Below are 24,458 nucleotides of genomic sequence, written 5' to 3'. Positions count from 1 at the left end.
TCATATTCTCATTGATCTGAAATGATCGGATGGGTGCAATATGGTAATAGCTCCATTGACTCTTATGGTTGGATCGGTGGACTTTCCTACATACTGCCTACATGTCTAATCGTCTCAGATCTACCAGAAGTGTCCAGGGGTATATTTCAGACTGAAAACAGGTCTTCTATGCCTCATGAGAGCATAAGGCCTAGATTCAATCCGATCTGCGTTATAGCGCCATTGACATTTAAAGATAATTTCAGATTGAGCCGACATATACAGCGTTTACAGTGAATGCAATCTCCACAAGAACATTGCCTTTAAAGGTGCATGGCCAAAAATGGCAGATTGGATTGAATCTAGCCCTAAGACTTTGCCATCTCCATATGTATGGAACATCATGTCAGGAAATATTGGAAAGTAGCAGCTATCAACAGAATTCCATTTTCTAAGATCATGGTCTATCTTCTAGATTAGACTTTGTCATCAGTTAAAATGTGTTATTTATATATTGAATGATGAGTCTAGATCAGCCGTCTGACCTGGTTCTGTTAGTTTGATGGATTCTATGTTAATTACTGGGTCATTTCAGTGTCAGAAAACATAGGCACACCACTTTCCACCAGAGAGTATAGCTCTTGTCTGTCCCTGCGTGCCCAGTTTCAATATGATGGATTCCGTTAAAGGGCTTTCAATATAAATTAATGACAAAAAAAGACATCTTCGAGAGAACACTTTAATATTTTACATTTAATATGTTGCATAATATTCATTAATCCAAGCCCAAAGGCTCAAATCCATAATCCCACTGTTCCACAATCCCATAGTTCCATTACTGCTGTTACTCCTGGCTCTGATTGGCTGTATGAGGTAGAAGTAGCATTAACTACAGATCTAGGATCAGATCACCCTACCTCAAACCTAACTGTAACCATTTGGGGGTAAAACAAATATCTATCACTGTATTTGTAGTTAGGGGCAACCTCTTCCTCCGCCTCCTATGAGGCCAGCAGAGGTTAGGAGCAGCAGGGACTTCCTCTCAGGGGATCCACCTGCACACTCCTCTTTTTCCTCAAAGACCAATCAGCATGAGTCTAGTCCCATGTAAATATGTGCACCAGCACATTCTCTGGGTAGCAGGGTTAGAGGCGGAGCCTCTTGATGTCCTCACTGCGGAAATCGATGCGGAGTGCCAGAACCTGCCGGACCTCCGCTGGAGTGAGACGCCAAGTTAGAGGACCAGAGTTCGGGCCCCAGTAATCCAGGATCTCTGTTACCTAGAAACACAATAACATACACACAGTTCTGAGAACAGGCCTGTGTATACAGAGACATGAAAGTCTACAAAGTGAGAGGGTCAGTGGTAAATAGATACAGTGCATTCGAAAAGTATTCAGACCCCTCAACCTTTTCCACCTTTTGTTACAATACAGCCTTATTCTAAAATTGATTAAATGTTTTTTTTCTTCCCCTAATCAAACTACACACAATACCCCATAATGACAAAGCAAAAACAGGTATAGATTTTTTTCAAATGTATAAAAAATTAAAAACAGAAATATTACATTTACATAAGTATTCCGACCTTAGTACTTTTTGAAGCACCTTTGGCAGGCTTACAGCCTCGAGTCTTATTAGGTATGACGCTACAAGCTTGGCACACCTGTATTAGGGGAGTTTCTCCCATTCTTGTCTGCAGATCCTCTCAAGCTCTATCAGGTTGGATGGGGAGCATCGCTGCACTGCAATTTTCAAGTCTCTCCAGAGATGTTCGATTGAGTTTAAGTCCGGACTCTGGCTGGGCCACTCAAGGACATCCTGAGAGCTCTGGAGCAGGTTATCATCAAGGATCTCTCTGTACTTTGCTTCATTCATATTTCCCTCGATCCTGACTAGTTTCCCAGTCCCTGCCGCTGAAAAACATTCCCACAGCATGATGCCGCCACCACCATGCTTCACCGTAGGGATGGTGCAAGGTTTCCTCCAGATGTGACGCTTGGCATTCAGGCCAAAGATTTCAATCTTGGTTTCATCAGACCAGAGAATCTTGTTTTTCATGGCCTGAGAGTCCTTTAGGTGCCCTTTGGCAAACTCCAAGCGGGCTGTCACATGCCTTTTACTGAGGAATGGCTTCAGTCTCGCCACTCTACCATAAAGTCCTGATTGGTGAAGTCCTGCAGAGATGGTTTTCCTTCTGGAAGGCTCTCACATCTCCACAGAGGAACTCTGGAGCTCTGTCAGAGTGACCATCGGGTTCTTGGTCACCTCCATGACCAAGGCCCTTATCCACCGATTGCACAGTTCGGCCGGAAGGCCAGCTCTAGGAAGAGACTTGGTGGTTCCAAACTTCTTCCAATTAAGAATGATGGAGGCCACTGTGTTTTTGGGGACCTTCAATGCTGCAGAAATGTTTTGGTACACTTCCCCAGATCTGTCCCTTGACACAATCATGTCTCGGAGCTCTACGGACAATTCCTTCAACCTCATGGCTTGGTTTTTGCTCTGACATGCACTGTCAACTGTGGGACCTTATATAGACAGGTGTGTGTCTTTCCAAATCATGTCCAATCAATTGAATTGACTCCAATCAAGTTGTAGAAACATCAAGGATGATCAATGGAAACAGGATGCACCTGAGCTCAATTTCGAGTCTCATAGCAAAGGGTCTGAAAATAAGCTGTTTTTTATTCTTAATAAATTTGCAAACATTTCGCTTCGTCATTATGGGGTATCGTGTGTAGATTAATAAGGGAAATTATTTAATCAATTTTAGAATAAGGCTATAACGTAACAAAATGTGTAGAAAGTAAAGGGGTTTGAATACTTTCCGAATGCACTGTATGTGACCCCATCTATGTGATTGTCTGTGGGTTGAGAAATGTGTGTGTGTGTGTATACTGCAGATTACCCGCTCCAGGTTGAGGATGGTGGCCATCTGAGTGAGCCGAGCAAACTTGTCCCTAATAGTCCAGGTGGTGACAGTAGTGAGGTAGGCCACCAGAGAACGCAGCTCCTTATCAAACTGAAGCCCTCCCAGCTAAGGGACAGGTACAATAAGGGGTTAAAATCAAGAGCATGAAACAGAAAAAAGGTATCCAGACCAGCAATTAAATATTTAAACAAAGACCACATCAAAAAGGATCAAAGGATCAAACAGAGAACATCCCAGAAAAAGAAAGAGGGGATATGTGGCCTGCAATAAAGTGCTTTAGTATCCTTGCACTAAATTACAGCACACACACACACACACCGTCTAAAGAGGCAGATGCCAAGGGGAAAGAAGCTTCATCTACCATCCTTCTGGAATCATAAATAAAACATTAAAAGAGGGCCTCTTATCATTACGTCACAGATGTGCATGCGGTAGGTGTGATGCCACCCTGTGGCCAGGCCTGGGATAGCTCACCCTGCTGAAGGTGCACTTCAGGACGGTCTTCTCCATCTCCATGGAGACCAAACTGGTCATGAGGCTGGTCAGTGTGTCGTAGATAACTGAAGAGAGCCCCGCCTGAGAGAACAAGAGAGAGAGAGATTATAGAAAGGGAGAGAAGAGAAAGAGTTTGTAAAATGATAATGTGGGAGATGTATTCCTGAGGCTAAGCAAAAGTATGGTTACCTTGAACTCTGCCATGAGCTGCTCGAGGTTGACGATGAGCTGCTGGACCCAGGGGTCATTGGCCTCGTACTCATTAAACTCCTCCTGCACAAAAAAAACATTACAGTCACACACTGGGGGGAAAGGGTATGGCCCAGTGTGTGTGTGTGTTCATACCTCCTCTATGCTGTGTGAGATGGACAGGAAGCTGCTGATCCACGGTTTGACCTGAGGCTTGATGGCTGTGGTGTTCAGCTCCGTCAGGCCCTCCTGAGGGTCACAACTGAGTTAGTTCTACTCCATACAGATTAGACACACTGGTGACGTTATGTAGTTGTATATTGTCTATGCATGTAAATTGGTACACAATTCAGTTTATCACTGTGACTTACAAATAAATGTTGCTGCTAGTACTACTACTGTTACTAGTATTTCTTACACAATGAAGTCAAAGACCCCCTTAACACAACTGCACAGAGACAGATCATGTGTCACTCTGATCTGAGTACATTTCTGCGTCCTCCAACCTGCAAGAGATCCTTGAACTTGCTGGACGTGTTGACGAGGTCTGACAGACAGCTGTCAATCTTAGCTTGCTCTCCTGATCCCGCCCCCTGAGTGAACAACTTGGAGCAATCGCTCTGAGAAAGAGAGAGAGGGGAAAACGTAATTATCTGTGGTATACTACACATAGTGTGTCTTATTGAAATGCTACTCTTTAGAAGACTAAAGAGATGATATAAGCAGTAAGCTAACTCACCTCCAGGTTCCTCTTCAGAGTGGTGATGTTCTCACTACACACCTCCACGTTATTCAGAGTCACCTGGGATAGAAAGAAAGACGGGTGTGAGTGAATGTATGTGTCTGTTGTCTGTTCCATGTTAATCATCAAGAATGCTGCCTTAGTGTGCTCTCTGTGACCAGTTGTGTTTTAGACTGTGTGTGTTTCTTACCAGGAATGATGCCTTGGCATTTTCCGTGCATTCAATGTTCAGTTTGGAGGTAAGTGTTTGTGTGTGTACACAAGTCCCTCACCAGGAAGGCAGCCTTGGCGACCTCTGCGCTGTCAATGCCCAGGTTGTTGAACTTGCCCTGCTGCAGGCTGCTCTGCATCAGACTCACTGCACTGCTCACCCCACGCTGGATGTCCTGCAGCGTGGTCGCAGGGAAGCCCTGCCTCAGCTTATTATACAACACCTCCCTGAGAGAGACAGAGAGAAAGGGGGGAGAAAGATGGAGGGAAAGAGAAGCATGGGTTGGTGGAAGACAGAGAGAAAAAGGAGGGTGTGAGCTGGAATGAGATTCAAATGAGTGTTCAAATTATTGATTGAGTGTGTGTCTAACTGCTGTCTACCTGAAGTCAGACTCTAGCACTGAGGTTGAGTGGTTGATCATGGCACACAGACAGTCAATGCTGGAGCTGGACAGAGCTCTGCTGATGCACTTCTTCACAATGTAGAAACAGTCATCCACCATGCTGGATGTCAGCTGACCCTTCTCATATGTATCCATAGCTACAGCCTTAGAAGAGAGGGGCAAAGGGAATTAATATAAGCATTATTACTATTATGTGGTTACATATGTATACTGTGTATCAAGGGTATTCAAATCTGGGTTTGAGGACGATGACAGCATTGCTGGTTTTCATTATTTTCCTTCTAATGAGGGGCTGATTCAGGGATAAAATGAAACCCCCTGCTATATAGTTAGAAGTGGTGGTTAACCTTGCTGACGGTCTCCCTCATGTAGTACTCCTCCATTGGAATGTAGTAGCCAATCAGCTCCTGCATGAGCTGGCCCAGCATGCAGTGTTTCAGCAGTTTCTCCACATTATGCTTGTGCTCTGTGGCAAGAAACAAAGACAGCCAAACTTACTAACACAGTCAACAACGTGTGTACAGGGTTTTATAAGTGTGTGTGTTGGGTGTCTTACCTTGGACGATGCCAGGTGTTGCCGTAGCATCCCCAACCTCGAAGTCAGCCATCATGCGACGGCGCAGGAATCTTAAGTAAAGCTCCGACCTGGCATTCATCAGAGTGACTTCCAGTAATACAGGATCCAGCTCCCTACACACACACAGGTGAAACGCATCAGAAATACGCATAGTACACATGCATTGCCCTCCACACCAAAAGATGACATTGAGTAATGCTGTTGAAATAAAGTAGGCTGAACTGTCACACTGACCTGGGTTCAATCCTCTCAGTGGGCACACTCTTCATCATGCTGCTCTGGACGATCTGAAACTGCAAGCAGAGACACTCAATTGAATAACACTTTCTTAGCATAGTCTGTAATTTAAAGATCTAATGAATTGAATGCAATCAACACACAGACCTTGTTGTGGTAGTCTCTCTGTTGGATGAACTTGTCAACTACTTTCTGGGCTTGTCGGTCACACTCCTGCTGCAGGTGAGTGATGAGAGTATACAGGTAGCCTGGACCGTAGTACGTCTCTACGATGGGCTGGTGGGTCTCCACAACACGAGCTATGCCTGAAACACACACTAAATATTTTCCACCAATTCTATTTTCCTATACATACACACAAACCAACACGTTTACAGACATGTCTAAAAATACATAATCATTATGGTCAGTCCCTCACCCTCCAGCAGCAGAGTCAGGGTGTCAGCAAAGACCAGGGCAGCTCTCCTCTCTCCCAGCTCTCCTCCCACAGCCAAGAGCAGGTTCTCATCTGCTTTAGAGGCCAGCTGAGAGAGAGAAAAAGACAACCGTGAAGAAACAAATGCACAAGCATTAACGCTCACACACACACTATTGCATGGACAACCCCACTCACCTGGCTGCAGAGGTACTGGCCAAAGCGAGCCAGGCCTTGCTCGTGGAGGCCAAGCAGAGGGAAGATTTTAAAGAATCTTTCCACCTGCGCCAGATCACCCCTGGTAACAGCCTCATCCAGTCTGTCCGCAACCAGGACTTTCAATCGCTGCTCTGCCTCTTGAAGCATGGCCAGGCTAGCGTCCACAGCACTGCCTGAGTAGAAAATAGTATCAAAGACCGCGCAGAACACGTTAGAAGGGACTGGATGACCTTCCCTGATTTCCTGAACTGTCCAATGCTTTTCAGTAACTTTGATCCAAATTCAAAAATGTTTTACACCTCTCCATATTAAAGTCTTTTGACATATTTTCTTATTACCCTTATGAACATAGAAACTTGGATCTGTGCTAGAATGGTTAAAAAGGCCATCAAATAAATAATCCCACATCAGTGCATCCCTACAAAATATTAACGTCTAAAACCAGATAGAAAGTATGTAGAAATGATAATGGACTTTCCTATTTTTAAATAACTAATAATCATTTATTTTGACAAAACAAAAATCGATCCCAAAAAAAGCTGCGGCCCTCGGTTGAATTTAGAAATCCCAATGCAGCCCTCGATACAAAATGATGTGTGAAGTGTGATGTGAGTAGGGTTGCAAAATTATAGGAACTTTCAATAAATTTCCTGGATTTCCAGAAATCCTGTTTGGAGGATTCTGGATTTTCAGCTCATTCCAACCAGGTTTCCTGGAAAACTATGGAAATGATTAAAAGTTCCCGGAATTGTACAACCCTAGTTGTGAGTTGTGGTGGAGCATAGGCCCCTACGCTCCACCACAACTAGGGTTTTAAGAACTTTTAATAATTTCCCTTACTCTCTTCTCCTTGGCGACTTAGCTCAATGACTGATTGGTCGAGAGAAAGGTAGCGGTGGATGTGGGCAGCAGCCTGTTCATAGTCCTCATTGTGTAGCGCCGTCTGAACGCCGTCTGTACAGAACTTCAGGTCCAGGATGTCATCAGCCCGCTGGATAACCTTATAAAGCCGGGTCTGTTAACACACATACAAACAGAGCGTCATTACATCACTCATTGGAGCTGATCGGAACATAATTTTATATCCTAATCCCTCTCTTAACTATGTCTACACACATACAGTAAGTGTGTGATTAGCTTGGTTTCGATGCGAATGTTCAAAAATCTGCATTAAGATATATGCATTTACACACCAGTGGGAAACTGACTTATTGCGGATAAAAATCTGTGCGTGATGATGTATTGCACACAAAATGTAAATTTTTGCTTAAGTTGTCGTGTACTGAATAAAAAAAAAAGTGAAAGTTCAATGTGTTTCCATCGCATTTCCAACTAGTTTTGTCATAAAAACTGTTGCATTAAATAGCAAATGTGCCTGCTCTGGTCTTGGCATGTGCGCTCTAGCCAACAGTTTGCAGATACATCTAGGCTAGTCTACATGAGATTATTTTGGATAAGAGCTAGAATATTTTCTAGTTTTCTAGTTAAGCATCGATCATCATGTGACCAGAATAAGAACCTCAATATTTCTTGGAAAGGAGTATCAAGCTCATCTCCATGCACTTTCATCACCCTGTGAAATTCATCATAACTTATTTCCACACACCATATCATTGCATGACTCCAAGTTTACCGCGTTGATGGTCACCACTACCAACAAACACCCCATAATATCTGGCCTTCTGCCCTCCCTAAATCGTGGCATTGAACGGTCCAGCAGACTTTTAGCCCTCAATAACTGGCTACGAGACTAATGCAGCTCTGTAGGAGTAACATTTATTGACAATATTTATACCTTCTGGAAACAAAGCTCTTTTTATAAGGAGGATGGGTCCCAGCCAAATAGTTTGGGTTCCTGGATCCTTTCACAGCATTACAATGACCCAAAGCATTACAAAGATAATGACTTATCAATGAACCAAAGCCCAGCTCAGTTAATCCCTACCATTGTGTCAATGAGTTGTCAAAATTCTTCAGCAAATTAACATTATCCCAGGGATGTTGGAAGACACAATGTAGGTAACTGAATTTATTTCCCTCTTACTGCTTCTGCTGATCCCAAAACTATTGTATGCAGTAATCATGTGCCTATGAACCAGATTTCTACTGTTACCTACTGAGCCGGTGTGCCCTAGTAGGAAATCCACTGTGTGCAGCTCACCCTGCACTAACATAAATAACATGAGCATGTATACTTCTGCTAAGCTCACCAGTAAAGCAATGAAAACAATCAAGCATCCCAGAAAAGTGCTAAAAATGTTAACGTTAACATATGTAGCTTAAGAAACAAGGTTAATGAAATTGTCAGGGGTTCACCTTGGGGTCATGATAGGGGCTGTATCAAATGTTTGATGTATTATAATAATTGATTATGCTTATGTTGTATTAATATTTATGGTGTCCTAGACTATAGATTAACTAATATATATATTTTCATTATAAAGGTTTAATATTGTTCCAGCCTTTTCTAAATCTCTGCCTCTTATAAAGAAACGGTCTGAGAAATGTGTGACAGACAGAACTCTGCAGGGGAGTGTAAGAGATAAGAGACTAGTCAGACATTCCACTATAAATCAACATGGGGAGTGGGCATTTACTGCTATTTTAGATAACACTAAAACTCTTGTTTATATAGCTGTGTAGGCATGATTTTGGTATCATGAGTAGAAGGTAATGACGTAGGCAGTGACATCACTAAGATATATGACTGTAGGAATAATAAAACAACTCGGACCCTTTTCTATTTTGCAGAACTTACTCAGAAACATACGTGCATACGTGAAATGAATGATTGATGATTTGTATTTTATTTGTTAGAAGTAATTCAGCAACAATTACCCATTACTAGTTATTTTATTTTGGAGAGGTGGCTTGACGAGGCTGTCTGAGGCTACCCTCACAAGAGTAACTGTTCAGCTTGCCTGGTAGAAAGCTCATCAAATTCAGATTTGAGTAGTTGGCTCTCTTTATGCAGATCAGAGGAAGGATCCGTGGCATACTTCTCATCCAATGTGGCTATGGATTCACTCAGGTCCCGAAGTCGCTGAGAGCGAACTCTGTTTTCTTTGGCTGTATATTAAATAATTTGACCACGTAGGTACAGTGCCTTGCGAAAGTATTCGGCCCCCTTGAACTTTGCGACCTTTTGCCACATTTCAGGCTTCAAACATAAAGATATAAAACTGTATTATTTTGTGAAGAATCAACAACAAGTGGGACACAATCATGAAGTGGAACGACATTTATTGGATATTTCAAACTTTTTTAACAAATCAAAAACTGAAAAATTGGGCGTGCAAAATTATTCAGCCCCTTTACTTTCAGTGCAGCAAACAAAATGATAATCTAAATTGAGTATAGCAGATAAAAAGGAAGAAATTAAACTTGTGTCATCCCAATTGGGAGCTTAAACACTAGCCAAAACAAGAGGGGTAGAAAACAGTTTACCGGTTACTATGACATATCGTCCCTTAGGATCAGCAATAACCTCAGAAGCTACAAAGGGAGTAGATTTATCAACCAAAATGGCAGCACCTCTTGATTTACTATGAAAGTTAGAGTGGAACACTTGACCAACCCAGTCCCTACGCATCCTAAAATGCTCACCAGTCCTCAAGTGAGTCTCTTGTAGAAATGCAACATTTGCATTCAAACCCTTTAAGTGTTTTAACACCCTCTTACGCTTCACATGATTGTTAACCCCTTTGATGTTCCACGAAATGTACTTGATCGCATTATTTCGGCCCCCCTGGGCATTCCCGTTATACAATCCTGTCATTAGAGCATAGAGTGGAAAAGCAATGAGCGCCCCAAAAAAACAGAATAACTTGGCTGAGAGTAATAATGTACGGTGCAAGATGTTTGGAAAAAGTACAGAACAAAAAACAAAAAAGACAGAATGGCAACATTAGAACTGAACAATTCAACCTCTCCCCCCCATGTTATAGCATGTTATAACTAAACATAATTGTACCACAGGTGGGCTACTTACAATCCACAGTTCATAAGCAACAGTTGCTGAACTATGAGCAAGTTCAAGACTTCTTGATGTGATGTTGAATGTGAGCCATAGCCTCATCCGGAGACTCAAATGTGTAGTCTTTACCATCATGAGATGAGGGCCGGGAATCACAGTCCATACTTCACACTTGGATGGTCCCATAGTAGTCGTTTGGCCTGTCCGAAAGCTGCGCGCTGCCTGGAAACAGTGAGGGAGTAGTCCTGGTAGATGGAGAAGCTCTGTTCTTGAAAGCTCAGAGTGGTATTGCGGGCTCGTCGGAGAATCTCCATCTTCTCATGGAAAAAGTGCACTCTAAGAATTATGTCACGGGGCCTCACACCATCCTGGGGCTTTGGGCGCAGCGACCGGTGGGCACGATCAATCAGGGGCTTTTCATCTAAGGCAAGAACATCCTTCAGCAGCCCAGAAACGAAATCCGTGGTGCGAGGCATTTCCGCGGACTCTGGGACCGATACAAGTCTCAGGTTATTGCGGTGAGAGAATCCCTCTAAACTCACACAGCTCTCCTTCACCTTTTTCAAATCCGCAGCCAGGCGTTTTACGTCAGCCTCCAGGGATGTAGATAAGTTGGAGACATTGGTAGCGGAGGTCTCCAGTGCTGCAATCGTTGTAGTGTGCGAAGCTGTTGTTGTTCTGAGTGATGTGATGTGATTGCTGGCACCGTCTCGTTCCGCAGGATGGTTAGATCTGCTTTTAAAGTATCAGAAACCTCCTGTATTCGGGCCTCAATCGTAGCAACCACCTTCATTTTCATTTCAACTATCTCAGAGCGTAGTAGTTTGATGGCCTCGAGAATGTTCATTTCAGCGCCAACAGGCCAAGCCGCACCATATCCTGAAAGGCCACTCAGCAAGGAAGAAGCCACTGCTCCAAAACCGCCATAGAAAAAGCCAGACTACGGTTTGCAACTGCACATGGGGACAAAGATCATACTTTTTGGAGTAATGTCCTCTGGTCTGATGAAACAAAAACAGAAATGTTTGGCCATAATGACCATCGTTATGTTTGGAGGAAAAGGGGGAGGCTTACAAGCCGAAGAACACCATCCCAACAGTGAAGCACGGGGGTGACAGCATCATGTTGTGGGGGTGCTTTGCTGCAGGAGGGACTGGTGTACTTCACAAAATAGATGGCATCATGAGGCAGGAAAACTATGTGGATATATTGAAGCAACATCTCAAGACATTAGTCAGGAAGTTAAAGCATGGTTGTAAATGGGTCTTCCAAATGGAAAATGATCCCAAGCATACTTACAAAGTTGTGGCAAAATGGCTTAAGGACAAGAAAGTCAAGGTATTGGAGTGGTCATCACAAAGCTCTGACCTCAATCCTATAGAAAATTTGTGGGCAGAACTGAAAAAGCTTGTGCGAGCAAGGAGGCCTACAAACCTGACTCAGTTACACCAGATCTGTCAGGAGGAATCGGCCAAAATTCACCCAACTTATTGTGGGAAGCTTGTGGAAAGCTACCCAAAACATTTGACCCAAGTTAAACAATTTAAAGGCAATGCTACCAAATACTAATTGAGTGTATGTAAACTTCTGACCCACTGGGAATGTGATGAAAGAAATAAAAGCTGAAATAATTTACTCTCTCTACTATTATTCTGACATTTCACATTCTTAAAATAAAATGGTGATCCTAACTGACCTAAGACAGGGAATTTTTACTAGGATTAAATGTCATGAGTTCTTTATTCAAGTGGTAGTAGTTTATCTTTAGCTTTTGAAAATGCCCAAAGAGCATTTAACATTATACAACAGAATCTGTATGATGTAAAGCTGATTCTAAATTCTGGTAAAACAAAATGCATGGTATTTTCAAATGCCAGGCATGTCACAAATCATGTCATTGCTACATTGGCTGGACATACTATAGAGCAAGTTAAAGTGTACAACGATTTGGGTGTGTGGGTTGATGATAGGCTGAGCTTCATGTAGAGAACTTGATAAGGAAGCTCAAGCTGAAATAGGATTTTATTACCGGCATAAGGCTTGTTTCTCTTTTGAGGCCAGGAAGGAGCTGGTACAACGTACATTACTGTTGGTTTTAGATTTGAGTGATGTTATATACACTGCTCCAAAAAATTAAGGGAACACATCCAAGATCTGAATGAATGAAATATTCTTATTAAATACTTTTTTCTTTACATAGTTAAATGTGCTGGCAACAAAATCATACAAAAATGATCAATGGAAATCACATTTATCAACCCATGGAGGTCTGGATTTGGAGTCACACTCAAAATTAAAGTGGAAAACCACACTACAGGCTGATCCAACTTTGATGTAATGTCCTTAAAACAAGTCAAAATGAGGCTCAGTAGTGTGTGTGGCCTCCACGTGCCTGTATGACCTCCCTACAACGCCTGGGCATGCTCCTGATGAGGTGGCGGATGGTATCCTGAGGGATCTCCTCCCAGACCCGGACTAAAGCATCCGCCAACTCCTGGACAGTGTGGTGCAACGTGGCATTGGTGGATGGAGCGAGACATGATGTCCCAGATGTGCTCAATTGGATTCGGGTCTGGGGAACGGGCGGGCCAGTCCATAGCATCAATGCCTTCCTCTTGCAGGAACTACTGACACACTCCAGCCACATGAGGTCTAACATTGTCTTGCATTAGGAGGAACCCAGGGCCAACCGCACCAGCATATGGTCTCACAAGGGGTCTGAGGATCTCATCTCGGTACCTAATGGCAGTCAGGCTACCTCTGGCGAGCACATGGAGGGCTGTGCGGCCCCCCAAAGAAATGCCACCCCACACCATGACTGAACCACCGCCAAACCGGTCATGATGGATGATGTTGCAGGCAGCAGAACGTTCTCCACAGCGCCTCCAGACTCTGTCACGTCTGTCATGTGCTCAGTGTGAACCTGCTTTCATCTGTGAAGAGCACAGGGCACCAGTGGCAAATTTGCCAATCTTGGTGTTCTCTGGCAAATGCCAAACGTCCTGCACGGTGTTGGGCTGTAAGCACAACCTCCACCTGTGGACGTCGGGCCCTCATACCACCCTCATGGAGTCTGTTTCTGACCGTTTGAGCAGACACATGCACATTTGTGGCCTGCTGGAGGTCATTTTGCAGGGCTCTGGCAGTGCTCCTCCTGCTCCTCCTTGCACAAAGGCGAAGGTAGCGGTCCTGCTGCTGGGTTGTTGCCCTCCTCCACGTCTCCTGATGTACTGGCCTGTCTCCTGGTAGTGCCTCCATGCTCTGGACACTACGCTGACAGACACAGCAAACCTTCTTGCCACAGCTCGCATTGATGTCCCATCCTGGATGAGCTGCACTACCTGAGCCACTTGTGTGGGTTGTAGACTCCGTCTCATGCTAGAGTGAAAGCACCGCCAGCATTCAAAAGTGACCAAAACATCAGCCAGGAAGCATAGGAACTGAGAAGTGGTCTGTGGTCCCCACCTGCAGAACCACTCCTTTATTGGGGGTGTCTTACTAATTGCCTATAATTTCCACCTGTTGTCTATTCAATTTTTTTATTTTTTATTTTACCTTTACCAGGCAAGTCAGTTAAGAACAAATTCTTATTTTCAATGACGGCGTAGTGGGTTAACTGCCTGTTCAGGGGCAAAACGACCTTGTCAGCTCGGGGGTTTGAACTTGCAACCTTCAGGTTACTAGTCCAACACTCTAACCACTAGGCTACCCTGCCGACCCCCCCCCCCCCCAATTTGCACAACAGCATGTGAAATTTATTGTCAATCAGCGTTGCTTCCTAAGTGGACAGTTTGAGTTCACAGAAGTGTGATTGACTTGGAGTTACATTGTGTTGTTTAAGTGTTCCCTTTATTTATTTGAGCAGTGTATATATGCAGGCCTCAGCCACTACCCTGAGAGCACTTGATTCAGTATATCATGCAGCCCTCAAGTTCATTACAAATCAAAAACGTCTAACACATCATTGTGATCTCTACAGCGCTGTTGGCTGGTCGTCATTGACCTTGCGTAGGCTTAAACACTGGTATACACTGATTTATAAGGCCATATTGGGTAAAATGCTCTGTTCTTTTTTAGTCAGGTCAGTAAATAAATATCAATTAGGGTCCCATTCTGATTTGCTTCTAACAGTACTAAAAATTAGAACAGGTCATGGTAGAAATAGTTTTAGTTACTTAGCACCGTGGTCCTGGAATTCTCTCCTGAACATTTTAAAATGTGATGATCTAGTTTCGTTGGTGGAGTTTAAACACTTGATCGATGTATATCATAGAAAAGTGTAATTGTTTTTAGGCCAGCTGTTTTTAGTCAAGATGTTTGTGTTTTTAATGTAATTGTTGTACTGTATGTGTGTTTATAGTTTTGTTTAATGTTGTGTTGGTGTATGTAATTTGTTTTGTCTGAAACGTTCCCCATGCTGCTATTGGACCAGGTCTCTCTTGGAAAAGAGATATCATCTCAATGAGAAAAATCTGTATAAATAAAAGGTCAAATAAAATAAATAAAAACTGAGTTTAAATCTACTTGGCTAAGGTGTATGTAAACTTCCGACTTCAACTGTAGATCAAAGCACAGGGAAGAAACATGTAGGATTTACTGTAGTAGATGTGGAAGGTGATTCGGCCCCTACCAGACCATTTATCAGCGCAACAGGCAGATTTATTAGCTCTGACCACAGCTTGTGAATTGGGGGAAGGGGAGGCCTTTACTGTCTACTCAGACTCAGCATATGCCATTGGGGTTTGTTTGTCATGGTGTGGGATTTGGAGAGCAAGAGAGTTTACTAATACCACAGGCACACCTATTAATAACAGACCTTATGTTGAACAGTTGATTGAAGCTATGTGAAAACCTAACACATTGGCTATTGTTAAGGTTGAGGCACACACGGGTTGGTGTGAATATCCTAGAATTGGTCACAGCATAGCTGATGAGGCGGCCAAATTGGCTGTTTCCCGTTGTCACACACATGCATTCTATTTTTAGTCGTTTGTGTCATCTGAAACTACGAATCTTGAGAAACAGCAGCAGGCTGATATTCTCAAATCACCAAGTGTGGAGGGAGGGTGTGCTTTCTGTCCTAGGTCTAGCTTATGGCTACATCTTTTTTTCTGGGATGCCCGGTTTACCATCAACCATGATCTTTAATATTTGCCGATTGGCTCATGGAGTGAGCCATTCGTCAAAGGGGGATATTTAGTAGGAGGTGAAGATTTCGGCAGAATGGTTTTCCCAAATTTGAATCAGCACGTAAAACAGTTAATTTATCGTTGCGCGACATGTTTGTTATATAACATAGACAAGGGAACTCCACTGCAACCATGGAAGTTCCCCACTCCAAAATGACCTTTTGTCCACCTTGCTATGGATTTCATAGACATGATCGAGCAGAAAGAAAGAAAGAGATATTGCCTGGTGATAATTGACAGGTTTACCAGGTGGGTGGAACCATCCCACCACCAACTGCGTTGCGTGAACAGTTGCAAAATTGCTAGTTAGGGAAATTATACTCGGGTTCGGAGTGCCTGAGGTTTGTTTGCAGACAATGGGACCCATCTCATAGGAGATGTGGTTGCCCAAATGGCCAAAATGGGTGTTGACCAGAAGTTTGTGTCCATCCATCAACCACAGAGTAACAGGAGTTACTGAGAGGTCTGGACCCTGAAAGGCTCCCTTTTCCAAACTATGCCATTCCACAGGAATAACATGGGCAGAGGGATTACATCTTGTCCTCATGAAAATGCGCAGCAGCCTTAACAAAGGTATTGGGTGTACACCTTATGAAATGTTAACAAGACGACCAATGAACCCCCCAGGGCGAGACCTATGACTGACCGACAGATAGACATAACCGAGACACAGTGTAACCATCTTGAGTACATGAAGGAACTAACTTCTGTTGTAAGTTTTCTCCACTCTCACACTAGGAAAGCAGCAGAACCAATCCCAGGTGAAGACCCTGATGAGCTACCCATAAACGTTGAAGACTGGGTGAAACTCAGGGTCCACAAGCGGAAATGGAACCAACCTCGATGGATGGGTCTGTTCCAGGTAACCATGGTAACACCAACAGCCCTGCGGGTAGAGGAGAGGTCCGACTGGCATCATATCTCCCAGAGTGGAAGCCATGGATGAGCGACTGGAGGGAGAGCAGGGCCCTGAGAACATCTGAAGGAGGAAGAAGGTCCGAGCCAAAGGACAGAAGCAGAGGGCCGAGACCAAAAGCCAGAAGAACCAACAAAGGGTTCACAGAACCTGAAGAGTCATCAGATGTCGAGGACACCATCATACACACACACACACTATGGTTGTGAAACAAGAAAATCGCAACCATGGAAACACACATACAGGGTAATTATTGCTTTCCAAATCCTACTCGTTCCCTTTGTGGACAGGGATGTGGAGAATAATAAATGGGTGGAAGCAGTGACAGACATAGGATTACAGGGGAAGGGGAACACATCTGGCACACGGGTAATGATTTTCCAGAAACCCACCTCCACAGCCTTACTTTGGGGAACCAATTGGAAAGAATGATTTTGGATGTGGATTACTCCATTTTATGCAAAGGAACAATACTAGGGTTTGACAAAGAAACAGCTATCATACTACTCTGATGTTGGTTACTAAGGGGAAGGAAGCAGCATGGGAAGGTGGATTATGCAATAAGACAAAAGGTAATAGTTCAGATGCAGCTAAAGAATTTAAGGAGGGTGGGCCAATTGAGACTAAATGGCCAAGGTGGAAGAAGGTTCCTAGCGTACAACCAGGTAACAATTCCCAGCTGAGTAAATGCATAGGACCTCCAAAAGTACAATGGGGAGAGTATCTGACTGGCAGTGTAAAGCCCCTAAATGATAAAGGAGATGTTGTGTTGAGAGGATTAAAACCTACAAAAACTCCCCCTGTTTGTATCTGCAACTCAGGGAATGCGGATGTAGGAAACACCACTAATTGCCTGTCTTACACAGGCCTAAAAACAGATACCAGTAGTATTGATGTACTGGATGGGCAACAATTGATAACTAGGGTAAATGTGTCAAACATAGGCAAAGGCATGGAGACACCTCCGGATCATCTCTGGATCTGTGGGGGTGATGGCTACATTTTCCTCCCCAGGGGATGGAAAGGGTGTTATTTGGGGAAAACTGAACTGACAGTAGCAACATTACTTGCTTCCGAGTTGCTGAACAGTTCTTTGCAAATTAGTTTCAGATCGAATGGCAGAGCTAAAAGAGCAGTGGCTCAAAATAATGAAGCTTATGGACATCTGCTGTCTCAGCCCTAGTAATGATGGCAGCCCTAGTAAAGTAATCTTTCCGGGTGCAGGAGTTGTAGGTAAGGGGATTAACAATTTGACATACTCCATGCAGGCCCTTACTAATTTCATAGTACAGTGTTTTACTCAGTTGTCACTAAATGTGCAGAATTTGAAGGCAGTAGTGACCAGAGATGAAATGGCACATATTGGCTAAAGACAGAGGGGCCTACAGGTCCCTGGGAATAGACGATGAGGATGCTCAAATAGCTGACCAATCAGCCTGTTACCAACCCTCAGTAAACTTTTGGGAAAAATGGTGTTTGACCAGATACAATACTATGTTCCAGTAAACAAATTGACAACAGACGTTCAGCACGCTTATAGGGAAGGACATTCAACAAGCACAGCACTTACACAAATGACTGATGATTGGCTGAGAGAAATTGATAATAAAAATATTGTGGGGGGGCTGTTTTGTTATACTTCAGTGCGGCTTTTGACATTATAGTCTGCTGGAAAAACGTATGCGTTATGGCTTTACACCCCGCTATACTGTGGATAAGGAGTTACCGGTCTAACAGAACACAGAGGGTGATCTTTAATGGAAGCCTCTCCAACATAATCCAGGTAGAATCAGGAATCAGGGCAGCTGTCTAGGCGCCTTCATTTTTTCAAACTTTACTAACGACATGCCAGTGGCTTTGAGTAAAGCCAGTGTGTCTATGTATGCGGATGACTCAACACTATACACGTCAGCTACTACAGCAACTGAAATGACTGCAACACTTAAAGAGCTGCAGTTAGTTTCAGAATGGGTGGCAAGGAATAAGTTAGTGCTAAATATTTCAAAAACTAATGCGTCTGTTTGAACTACTGGCACACAGCTCGGACATCCTTGCATACACCCACAAGACATGGCACCAGAGGTCTCTTCACAGTCCTGAAGTCAAAAACAGACTATGGGAGGTGCACAGTACTACATAGAGCCATGATTACATGGAACTCTATTCCACATCAAGTAACTCATGCAAGCAGTAAAATTTGATTTAAAAAACAAATAAAACACAACTTATGGAACAGCGGGGACTATGAAGAGACAGACACATGCATACACACACATGATAACATACGCACTATACACACACGTACACATGGATTTTGTGTTGTAGATGTGGTAGTAGAGAAGTGGCCTGAGGGCACACAGGCCACAGCAGCAGCCAATGGGGATCCATAATAAATACAAATAAAATGTTCAATTTTTGCACATAAAGGCATTTCCCCCGCCATTTCTCACATTCTTTTTTTTATAGACACAAAAATCCACCATGTCAAATTAACAAATTATCAGTTTGCATTTTTAAAAATTGTACTGAAACTTCCTGTTTCCATCACAGCTGTCGCAATTTTTTTTAAATACGGTATGACTTTACTCGTATAAAAACTATGGATGGAAAAGTGCTTTCCGTGAGTCTATATGGGTGTAAATAGCATGTCTGTAGATAGTACCTTCGCCAGGTCTAGCTGGCGGACTTTGCTGCTGACATTCTCTGCCAGGCTGCAGGTGAAGGTAATCATGCCAGACAGCTGACTGGCATCTCCTCCTATCAGCTGCAGGTTGGGCCTGGGGGACAATGTGACAGGAGAATTGATATTGGATTAGACATGGTATTTATCTCAATAGTCTATCGTAGCTTTCACAACTAATCTCCTTTCCTTCATCTATAATGATCTGAAATGGTTGAAATCACAGTGGTGAATATCTACCAGATATTGCTTTCCCCAGAGTCCATCTCTTCCACACCAGTGCAAATGAAGAAATGTGATAAGGAATGGAAACTTCTTGATTATTGGGATGTACTCACAGACAGTGAAACTTCTCTCCTTCTCTAAAGTACACACACTTACCCCATCCTTTGAAGAGCGAGCATCTTGGTGTCAATGTTCCCCTGCTGCCCAACCAACTTCTCCAGCTCAGTCTCCACCTTTTTCTGTGGTAGATGAACACACAAAGACCGTCAGTCTCTCTCACCCTCCCGGCATTATAGCTTTAATGTGTCATTCATCTTCAATAGATAAAGGCAATGGATAATTAAGCAATAAGACCCGAGGAGGTGTGGTATATAACCAACATACCACGGCTAAGGGCTGTTCTTAAGAACGCAGAGTGCCCTTAGCCGTGGTATATGAACCCCGAGGTCCTTTGCTGCTATTATAAACTGGTTACCAACGTAATTCGAACAGTAAACAAGCATTTTTTATCATACCCGTTGTATACGGCCAATCAGCATTCAGGGCTTGAACCACCCAGCTTATAAGGCAGATAGAGTATAATGCCAAAAGAAAAATGCTTCTGGTTTAGCTAGCTATGCTAACACAGTCTATGGGTACATCTTTGCATCCCTACAGCTGCCCGCTGGAAGAATTCTCACCTCCTCGGTGCAGAGTTGCTGGTAGACCCGCTCCAGATCATCCAGCTCCGTCAGAGCTGAGATAGCCTCCATGCTCACGGCATATACACATGCAGAATCGCATCGCTTCACTGCTATGGGGCTGCTCTCGGCCATCTTTTTCTCACATAAACAGAAAACGTGTCACTTCCGCGTTCGCTCGCGCAGTAAGTGCACGGGCACATTTCCTATAGCCGTTAAGCGTCGCTATTTTAGCAGGATTTGGCAATTGGGATTTTTGTATGCATTAATTCTAAAGAAATATATTGCCATTCAATTCCCTGTGTCATGTCTGTACTTGAAGTACTGGAATTCAGCATGTCTTCACCAAAACTCCAAATAACAGTAATTAACTTCAAACATATTCGACAATGTGCCATTTCAAAGTTCATGTGGATGAATTACAAAACAAATATGTCAGGACACAATACTTTATTCAATTCATCATTTGACAACACTCCACAAAATGTTCTAAGTGTTTAATATTGTGTTAGCACCCCAGAACTGCACATATATGGTTGTTTCTTCACAGAATGGTGTCCAGAGTATGGTAAAGGAAAGTCTATGGATGTTATGAATAGAGCCTGTGGTTGCTTTGTAGGTCTCTATTTCAGCAGAGCCCCAATAAGGACTTGCTAATCGTCACCCATTTCCACATCTTGTAACTTCTGCACCATCTTCTCCTCCATAACCTTGGTTTTGCCTGCATATGGGGGGAAAATTGATTAGCAAAATTCTATATTTCATTATGCAAACTCAAAGTGGAATGAATGCCATCACCTAATTTCTCAAATTATACACTGCTCAAAAAAATAGGGAACACAAAAAAAACACATCCAAGATCTGAATGAATGAAATATTCTTATTAAATACTTTTTTCTTTACATAGTTGAATGTGCTGACAACAAAATCACACAAAAATTATCAATGGAAATCAAATTTAGCAACCCATGGAGGTCTGGATTTAAAGTGGAAAACCACACTACAGGCTGATCCAACTTTGATGTCATGTCCTTAAAACAAATCAAAATGAGGATCAGTAGTGTGTGTGGCCTCCACGTGCCTGTATGACCTCCCTACAACGGCTGGGCATGCTCCTGATGAGGTGGCGGATGGTCTCCTGAGGGATCTCCTCCCAGACCTTGACTAAAGCATCCGCCAAGTCCTGAACAGTCTGTGGTGCAACGTGGCGTTGGTGGATGGAGCGAGACATGATGTCCCAGATGTGCTCAATTGGATTCAGGTCTGGGGAACGGGCGGGCCAGTCCATAGCAGCAATGCCTTCCTCTTGCAGGAACTGCTGACACACTCCAGCCACATGAGGTCTAGCATTGTCTAATGGCAGTCAGGCTACCTCTGGCGAGCACATGGAGGGCTGTGCGGCCCCCCAAAGAAATGCCACCCCACACCATAACTGACCCTCCGCCAAACCGGTCATGCTGGAGGATGTTGCAGGCAGCAGAACGTTCTCCACGGCGTCTCCAGACTGTCACATGTGCTCAGTGTGAACCTGCTTTCATCTGTGAAGAGCACAGGGCACCAGTGGCGAATTTGCCAATCTTGGTGTTCTCTGGCAAATGAAAAACGTCCTGCACGGTGTTGGGCTGTAAGCACAACCCCCACCTGTGGACGTCGGGCCCTCATACCACCCTCATGGAGTCTGGAGGTCATTTTGCAGTGCTCTGGCAGTGCTCCTCCTGCTACTCCTTGCACAAAGGCGGAGGTAGCGGTCCTGCTGCTGGGTTGTTGCCCTCCTACGGCCTCCTCCACGTCTCCTGATGTACTGGCCTGTCTCCTGGTAGCGCCTCCATGCTCTGGACACTACGCTGACAGACACAGCAAACCTTCTTGCCACAGCTCGCATTGATGTTCCATCCTGGATGAGCTGCACTACCTGAGCCACTTGTGTGGGTTGTAGACTCCGTCTCATGCTACCACTAGAGTGAAAGCACCGCCAGCATTCAAAAGTGACCAAAACATCAGCCAGGAAGCATAGGAACTGAGAAGTGGTCTGTGGTCCCCACCTGCAGAACCACTCCTTTATTGGGGGTGTCTTGCTAATTGCCTATAATTTCCACCTGTTGTCTATTCCATTTGCACAACAGCATGTGAAATTTATTGTCAATCAGTGTTGCTTCCTAAGTGGACAGTTAGATTTCACAGAAGTGTGATTGACTTGGAGTTACATTGTGTTGTTTAAGTGTTCCCTTTATTTTTTTGAGCAGTGTATACATACATACACACAATGTAAAATACTAACAGCAACAAGGGAAATCGGTGAACTCACCTGCATGTGGGGCTTTGATGAGGTGAATGTTCTTCTTCACTTCGCTGATGGCTTCCTCCTTTTCCAACTGCTTGCCCTTCTTCAGTCTGATCAAGAAAGGGATAGAGGAAATATGGCAAAATCAATTTGAAAACAGTGCTTAAAGGCATATCAGACTCCAATACTTGGCAAAACTGGCCTTATGTTAGCCTAGTTATTTTCCTCTAACTCATAGTAATGTTATGAAGCAGGGACTGTGTACTTAAAGTTTAACTCACTCTACGGAATACTAATATTACCATTATAAAGTTGGAAGTCCCATGCCTTCCTAGTGTGGCCAACAATTTCAAATTGAACCAGGCTCTTATCTGTGGGAGGAATGCTAGGGCTCACCTGTTGAAGATGAACTGTGCCTGTCGTTTCCGTTTTATTCCTTCCACCTTCCTCATTGCCTCCACTGAAAATAACAAAATTAGTTGGATTTAACAGATCAACAAGGTTATTAACAAAAACGTAGAAGTTAGCTACAGTTGTCTTGATGTTATGCTGTAGTAGTAACATACACCATCATGGAACATACAGTAACGTTTGTCATGTAAATGTGCGGAGGGCATGATCTCAATCTGTCATGTGAGAATTGACTTGAATAGAGTATGAAAACAATTGAAAGATTTAAGTGAGGGCAGGGATGTAATAAGTAAGAACCAAATGGGCCAAAGCAGAGGCACCTATCAGGGGTGTATTCATTACACCCGATTCTGTTGCAAAATGTTAATTAAGTCTATCAGAAACTGTTTACTCCAAGCGGAATACGATTTGCAACTAAAACTAGAATTTATATTGGACAAATTCAGGTAGGTCCATCCCGGTTTCATTATTTTTGTTTGGTTCTTAAAACGGTAAACCGTTTCCATGGCAAGAAGTACTGAATACAGCGCTGACTTGTCCAATAAGAAACACACATTTTCATTGCAAAACGTTTCACTACGGTTTGCACTAATAAATACACCCCTGGACTTTAGCCATAACAAGTACCTGTCTTGCTCCACAATTCCCTCTGGTACTTGACGGCCACATTTCTGCGCTTCTCGAACTCCAAGCAGTTATCCTGTGTTGGAAATAATTCATTAAGAGACTCAAGGGCAAACGTTTATGATGGTTAATCAATCATATCACATTCTACAACTTGCATGGGTGAATGTGAGAACTCACCACTGTCAATTCCTTGCCCGATGCTTTCCTGAAAGCCTTGGTCCATCTGGTCTTTCTTGGATTACGCTTCTTCTTGAAGTTTTTGAGGCATTTTGATTTACAAAACCTGAACGTCTGAGAAGACATTTTAGTCATTACTTAATTTATACACATGGTAGCAGCAACAAGAACTGGTCTATGTCTGGTCATGGAGAGACCCCCTCAATGTACAGGAAACAACACTACTACAGCTTTAGCAAAGCCAATATCTCCTTCACTGCCGAGTGAGACAGACTTCACTTGGCAACAATAACAGGCCTGGCTGGCTATGAAACTGCACTCAAACGTTGAAAGACAGCCAAGTTGAAAAACAAATAGGTTACCTATGGCATAGTTGGGCACCTGGGCTTATACTGTCTGATGTTACATCGCTACAGACATTTGGAAGAAAAAAAGAAAAAACATCCCAACTGACAAAACTAGCTACAGTAGGAAGTTAGCAAAACAGCTAACATATTAGCATGGAAGCCATCAATCCAGAAAGTAGGACACAAAAAAAAAAAACATACCTTGCAATCGTTCCGCACAAACATCGTACCGTGCCCGGGATACACAGGTCCCGAACAAAAGTAACATTTTTCAATTCGCATCGTTAGATTTCTGTATTATTTAATACCCATGTGTTATCCCTGGTGGAATGCGAGTGGCATGATTTTAAAAGGAAGTTACGATATACTATTTCCGGTAAATAAATATTTTCGTATTTTTATCGTTATAAACTGCCCCCTAGCGTGTAACTAGAGAAGTTTCTAAACCTTAATATAGCTTGGAAAATGTAGATTTGGTTTGTGCAAATATTTTCATTGTTACATATTGACTTGAACAAGATTGACACTAAATAAAGTTTGAGGTAGC

General features: G+C 43.3%; 2 protein-coding genes across 2 annotated transcripts; both read right to left on the bottom strand.

Annotated features, from left to right (window-relative positions):
* Nucleotides 1–702: 702 nt before the first annotated feature.
* Nucleotides 703–20,267, bottom strand: LOC110526434 (conserved oligomeric Golgi complex subunit 4). Its single transcript, XM_021607420.2, has 19 exons — nucleotides 20,069–20,267; nucleotides 19,545–19,627; nucleotides 19,146–19,260; nucleotides 7,243–7,417; nucleotides 6,382–6,575; nucleotides 6,187–6,292; nucleotides 5,916–6,073; nucleotides 5,766–5,824; nucleotides 5,511–5,644; nucleotides 5,302–5,420; nucleotides 4,932–5,098; nucleotides 4,613–4,778; nucleotides 4,338–4,400; nucleotides 4,105–4,218; nucleotides 3,755–3,847; nucleotides 3,599–3,682; nucleotides 3,389–3,490; nucleotides 2,891–3,019; nucleotides 703–1,259 (listed from the first exon to the last, which is right to left on the bottom strand). The coding sequence occupies exons 1-19, from the start codon at nucleotides 20,201–20,203 to the stop codon at nucleotides 1,125–1,127; spliced, it is 2,331 nt and encodes a 776-aa protein (XP_021463095.1). The 5' UTR covers nucleotides 20,204–20,267; the 3' UTR covers nucleotides 703–1,124.
* A 236-nt stretch (nucleotides 20,268–20,503) lies between these two features.
* On the bottom strand, nucleotides 20,504–24,305 carry LOC110526432 (probable ribosome biogenesis protein RLP24). Its single transcript, XM_021607418.2, has 6 exons — nucleotides 24,113–24,305; nucleotides 23,565–23,678; nucleotides 23,388–23,460; nucleotides 22,746–22,809; nucleotides 22,374–22,459; nucleotides 20,504–20,789 (listed from the first exon to the last, which is right to left on the bottom strand). The coding sequence occupies exons 1-6, from the start codon at nucleotides 24,191–24,193 to the stop codon at nucleotides 20,722–20,724; spliced, it is 486 nt and encodes a 161-aa protein (XP_021463093.1). The 5' UTR covers nucleotides 24,194–24,305; the 3' UTR covers nucleotides 20,504–20,721.
* Nucleotides 24,306–24,458: the final 153 nt, after the last annotated feature.

Source organism: Oncorhynchus mykiss, chromosome 6, assembly GCF_013265735.2.
Source record: "Oncorhynchus mykiss isolate Arlee chromosome 6, USDA_OmykA_1.1, whole genome shotgun sequence".
NCBI classification, from domain to species: domain Eukaryota; kingdom Metazoa; phylum Chordata; class Actinopteri; order Salmoniformes; family Salmonidae; genus Oncorhynchus; species Oncorhynchus mykiss.
Note: the sequence above shows the minus strand (reverse complement) of the source record. Positions and strands in the feature narration are given on the sequence as shown.

Excerpts from the sequence above, each read along its gene's own strand:
- LOC110526434 (XM_021607420.2), bottom strand. The coding sequence starts at position 20,203 with ATGGCCGAGAGCAGCCCCATAGCAGTGAAGCGATGCGATTCTGCATGT. Across the intron at positions 5,099-5,301 it reads TGAGGGAGACCGTCAGCAAG|GCTGTAGCTATGGATACATA; the intron begins GTTAACCACCAC and ends CTCTCTTCTAAG. Across the intron at positions 3,848-4,104 it reads AGTTCAAGGATCTCTTGCAG|GAGGGCCTGACGGAGCTGAA; the intron begins GTTGGAGGACGC and ends TGTGACCCTCAG.
- LOC110526432 (XM_021607418.2), bottom strand. The coding sequence starts at position 24,193 with ATGCGAATTGAAAAATGTTACTTTTGTTCGGGACCTGTGTATCCCGGG. Across the intron at positions 23,461-23,564 it reads CGGGCAAGGAATTGACAGTG|GATAACTGCTTGGAGTTCGA; the intron begins GTGAGTTCTCAC and ends TTTCCAACACAG. Across the intron at positions 22,810-23,387 it reads GGAATTGTGGAGCAAGACAG|TGGAGGCAATGAGGAAGGTG; the intron begins GTACTTGTTATG and ends TGTTATTTTCAG.